At 35.3% G+C, this 5,390-nt stretch overlaps 1 protein-coding gene across 6 annotated transcripts in view; it reads left to right on the top strand.

The window, feature by feature from the left end:
• dennd5a (DENN/MADD domain containing 5A) overlaps positions 1-4,723 on the top strand; it is a 25,877-nt gene extending 21,154 nt beyond the window's left edge. For 5 of the 6 annotated variants that reach the window (XM_024295115.1, XM_024295112.1, XM_024295114.2 and 2 more), the window contains 6 exons: positions 868-986; positions 1,071-1,249; positions 1,474-1,556; positions 2,070-2,193; positions 3,104-3,272; positions 3,692-3,978. In XM_024295115.1, coding sequence (XP_024150883.1) covers positions 868-986; positions 1,071-1,249; positions 1,474-1,556; positions 2,070-2,193; positions 3,104-3,272; positions 3,692-3,875 — 858 coding nt within the window. In that variant the 3' untranslated portion in view covers positions 3,876-3,978. Of the gene's footprint in view, positions 1-867; positions 987-1,070; positions 1,250-1,473; positions 1,557-2,069; positions 2,194-3,103; positions 3,273-3,691 lie in introns of all 6 variants that reach the window. The other variant, XM_024295110.2, reaches the window with a different exon arrangement.
• The last annotated feature ends 667 nt before the right edge of the window (positions 4,724-5,390 follow it).

The following is a 5,390-nucleotide window of genomic DNA, read 5'->3' as shown; positions in this document are numbered from 1 at the left end:
TCTTGTGAAAATCCTGATGCGGCCCGGCCTCAACTAGATTCTGTCTCCAGCGGCCCCCGGCTGATTTGAGTTTGAGACCCCTGCTTTAGAGCCAAACATTCAGATTTTAGGTCTTTTTTTCACAATCACAAAAAAATTTAAATTTAAAATACATAATTGATTGGAATAAACAAAAGTATTGCAGACATACTCTATTCATTATCATCAACAAAAAAATAAAATAAACATTTGCTGAGTAAACTTTTCCCCAGTTTTCAACCTTAAAGCATCAATTCAAATTCTGTAGTTGCATAATTTCTATTATGCAATTAGATGTTTAAAAAAAAGTAAATCTTCACTTTGTTCTATGAACATGAATGCAGTGTTGCTGTTGTACATTTTCAAACCATATATCTCATTAAAAGTGTCATGTGGTTTAAAAAGTAGAATAAAGTATGGGACTGCAGTGACAACATTGTCATAAGTAAATACTTAAGCCATATTTCCTGTAATAAGTTAAAATAATGTGAGATTCAATTAATTTTTTCTCTTTTTTTATTAAAAATAATTGGACACAACTGATGTTTTAGAAAAAAAATTCAGAATATGAAAGATGCTCCTCTAATGAACGCTATTTATCCCTTCAATCCCATCTGACAATATATTTAAAAACCCATTGTTGCTGATCGTCCTTTGTGCAGCACTCGTACAGTTTTATTTAATGTACTGCATATTTCGAGACTGTCATATCAGTGCGTTGAGAGTTATCAAAGCTATGAATTGTATTACAAAGATGTATATATCAAAAGCATTTTATGGAGTGACTGTTAGCGGTTTCTATCAAACCATAGTTGTGTTTAAACTCACATGTGGTTCCTTCTGCCCCAGTGTCAGAACCTGGGAAAACTCACCACAGTCCAGATGGGTCACGACAACACGGGGATCTACGCAAAGTGGCTCGTGGAGTGTGTTGTGGTCCGCAACGAGATTACAGGACACACTTATAAGTAAGGCATCTTCACAGGAAAGTCTGTCTAAACCAGGTGGATTTAAGAAAAATAAATAAACGGAGGGGATGTGATTATTTACAGGTTTCCATGTGGTCGGTGGCTGGGGAAAGGTGTGGATGACGGCAGTCTGGAGAGAATATTAGTGGGAGAGCTGATGACCCCCAGCACCGACGGAGATGAACGGATGTGTCGCACGCCACCAATGCAGCAGTCGCCGGGAATGATGAGAAGATTTACAATTTCACCAAGCAGCAAACCAAGTAAGCAACTTAGCTGCTTCCTATCAGGCACATCTTAAATGAATCATTTTTATTTGGAAATTATTTAAATAACAATACTCAGATTTCTAGTTGTTTTTTTTTCTCCATCTGTACTGGTTAGAAGGTGAAAATTTAGTCTATGAGGGATAAAACACAATTACAATTTCATAAAAGCTGTTTTAGCTCCTCATTCCTTTTTATTCTTATTCTTTTCCCCCATCCAGAGTTAAACACTGGTCAGATCCAGGAGGGAGTGGGAGAGGCCATTAATGGGATTGTCAAGCACTTCCACAAGCCGGAAAAGGAGGTGAGAGACGGTAGTCTAGACAGGCCCAAACATGTACTTCTATTATTCATCACAAATGAAGAAAATCCGCTTTCTACTCTGGTGGCCCTGAATCCCCTCAGCAGCAGCGAGCTATAGGGGCAACTCAAACAAAAAGAAGGAAGACAATAAAGGGTTATCATTTTTTTTTTACCAATATTTGAACTTTTTAAAAAAATATATGACAAATTTGTGGATTTTTTCCCCCTAAAATATAAATTTTTATCATAATTGCTTTGTACAAGGAAGAAAGTCATTCATTGTAGTTCAAATACAATGTCGTTTGTGGGAAATTCCCTTCATTTTTGTGTACAGATTTACAGGATTTTTTTTTCTACAATAATGATTACTATTCTGTACAAATGTAATGTTCAGCTTGACATTTAACTGATGTGATTGCACTCAAACAAGGTCACCAATAAGATATTTAAGTTTAATTTCAACACTCCACTTCTCTTATTGAATTCCTAATCTATTAATTTCTGGTATCCTCAGAGGGGGAGTCTGACCCTCCTGCTGTGTGGGGAGTACGGCCTTGTTTGGGCTCTGGAGCAAGTTTTCCTGCACGGTTTTAAGTCTCCCCGACTATTTAAGAACGTCTTCATCTGGGACTTCTTGGGTAAGAACTTCCTCTCCTGGTGGACACTTTACAACCCAAAGTGATGCTGTGACAAATATACTACATTTTTAGATAAAGTACGACAATATACAATGTAAATACTTTTAAAATTTCAGAAATGAAGCCAGAGTTTACACTCACAAATTCAGAAAAAGATATCAGCAGTTGTAAAAGTTTTTCGGTATGGGACAAATTGTGACAAAATGCAGCTAGGGAACAAAAATGAATAGTAAAAATGTACCAGTTAGTTTGAGAGGTTCCAAAATACCATCAACACAAAGAAGACGATGAATTTCACAGATTGTAGCATTTTAAAACTAACCAGTCGTTTCACCAATTACAAAAAAAAATAATTTTCAACACAGAAAGTCTTAGGAAATCCATTTCACAAAATGCAGAGACGTATAACTGAATACAATGAAGCTTTCATAATAAATATTTACATTTACATAAGGAATCAACATGAAACACAAGTAATTTAGACTTTATACAGTTTATTTTTGGAAAGGGAAAAACACAATTATTAGAAAATATTAAATAAACTGACAACAGAGAAAATACAGGATTCTGTTTCTTTGTTTTGTCAAGTTTGGTTGTTTTTGTGCATTAAAAAACTAGAAAACCTTCTGCTGTGATGAGCTTAAACTGAAGGTTGTGGGAATAGATGTCAAATAGATATGCATTTTTGTTAAAACATCTATCAGTCCATCAGAAAAAAAGACCACACAATATTCTTATACTTAGCTAAACATGTTATTCTATCAGATATTATTAAAGATACAGTTTGTTAAAAAAAAATTGTGTTAACACAATTGTAGAGTCCAATATTGCTCTTGGATTAAGTCACAGTTGATGTTCTTTTGTCATACTTTGTAACATTCTTATATTGATACGTTTGTTCGCATAACAGAAAAAGCTCAAGTCTACTTTGAAAGTGCGGAGCAGCGGGAGGTAGCACCAGACGAAAACTGGCAAACGAGAGTTCGGCACTTTTGCCGCTTCATGCGCGCCATTAACAACACTTCCAGAAACATCGGCAAGGACGGGAAGTTCCAGATGCTCGTCTGTCTGGGAGCAAGGTGAGCGGGAGGCTTTTTTATTCAAAAACATATGCGTTTCTTTCATACTGTATTTTCTGTGAGTATGTCTGAAACAGAAGAGGATAATGTGCATAGTTTGTTTATTCCCTACTTCTTTCAGGGAGGTATGCATGATTTTTTTTTCTTCAAAAATCTTAATATTTAAGATAAATACAGAACAAATATCACCATTTATCTTGTTTTATGTTAACAAAACTTATTAGATGACATTGAGACTTTTGTATGGAAGGGATTTGTTAGTCATGACTTAATATGATAACAAATTAAAAATATCAAATCAAATTTTAAGCTTTTCAATTGGTTTCATATCCCATTCTATAAAGAAAACTGATTTAATTGAATGGGTAAAAAGTATTGTTACTACTTTGATTGACCGTATCTGTGTCTTCTGCTCTCAGAGACCATTTGCTACATCACTGGATTGCACTCCTGGCAGATTGTCCCATCACTGCTCAGATGTATGAAGACACTGCACTTCTAAAGGACCATTCTCTTGTAAACTCTCTGATCAGAGTGCTACAAACTCTGCAGGAGTTTAACATCACCCTGGAGGCTTCTCTTGTCAAAGGCGTTGGCATCTAAGCCAAACCACTTTCCACCAGTCGGATCCGCACAGGAAGGCTGCTGGGGACCACATTAAAGAACAACTGAACCTTTTATACGCAGGATCAGACTTGAACGAACCTTTTTGGCTTATATTAAAGCTACTGTCACATTTGCCATATATGAAGTGCAATGAGCCTTTCAAGATTTATTTTTTATCCTAAATGATGTTGCCATTAGATGTCGGAAATATGTTTTCTATTATGAACCATGATTTTCACATTGATGATGACCTTGTGCTACAATGTTTTACTGAAAGCTAATATTTTCTTTGTTATCACGAACTGCTGGCAATGGCTGTATTTAAGGGAAAGCGAGGATTAAAACTGTTAATATATTTTCTGATAAAAACAGTATTATTTTGTTAATGCAGTCAGGTTGCTTGCTCTGTTGTAAACTCCAGTTACAATGTCATAACACGGAGCTTAAAGCAAATGATGTAGAAGTATGCTTTATAAGTATGTGTATGACAGGGAGGTTTGTAGAGGACGATTTACCCACATAGGAAAAAAAAAGTTGGTTCTGGGCTGTTCTGTGGCAAAAAAATACATGTATGCAAATTTCTTAGATAGAGCGTCATAGGTGGGCTTTTTTTGCATGATTGAAAAAGACTGAAAAATCCAGTAGAGCACATTATATGGATCAAGCATCAAGTCTTGTTTTCTGGACAAAGTTGCTTCAGGATTTGCTTGACCGAGCTCTGCAAAGTGGATCATGACACCATTCATGTACATGCCTCCAACCAGCCCTTCTGCCCCATCATCCTACCCAACCCCTTACACTACATCTACCCTGTTCTTCTGACTAAACATGATGTGATGATCTGAGTAGACTCTGTGCTGTGCATGAATTCCTAGCTACCAAACAAGGAGCTATAAGGACACTTCCCTATCAATCTTATCTTTTTCTTTTTGTCATCATGGTTTCTTGCTATGCAATTGAAACAATACTGGACCCTCCTTTATTACATACATTTAACTTTATTGTGCAGAGTAAGAGATTTGGTATCTGATGGACTCACCCCTCTCCCTGTGCCAATAATGTCTGGGATGACTGTGACGTATTATTGTGCGTGAACACCTCGCCCTCACGTGAGCATCTTGGGAGATATATATATATTTTTCTTTTCCAAAACAGTTGTACATTTATCAACAAAAATGTGTAATGTAGTGTTTAATAAGTGAGCAAAAATGTACAGTGTAAAATTATTAAAAAATAAAGCATCTGTAAGGCGTGACATTAGACTTGACTTTAGAATACACTCAGTTATTTTGGCATTACGCTAATTTACTTTAAAATGAACTTATTTTGCTAAATAAATCGAATACGAAAATGTTTTGTTATTAAATAAAAATTCAGAACACAATTTTAATTTATTTAGTTGTTCAATTTATAGTAAAACATATTTGTTTAGGTTTTTTTTTTTGTTAAAACAATCCAAAACATTAAAAGTATTAAGTAGTTTGTTTTATATTCAAAACCTTAGTTTTTGGT

The sequence above is a fragment of the Oryzias melastigma genome, linkage group LG3, assembly GCF_002922805.2.
Source record: "Oryzias melastigma strain HK-1 linkage group LG3, ASM292280v2, whole genome shotgun sequence".
Taxonomy (NCBI): Eukaryota; Metazoa; Chordata; class Actinopteri; order Beloniformes; family Adrianichthyidae; genus Oryzias; species Oryzias melastigma.
Note: the sequence above shows the minus strand (reverse complement) of the source record. Positions and strands in the feature narration are given on the sequence as shown.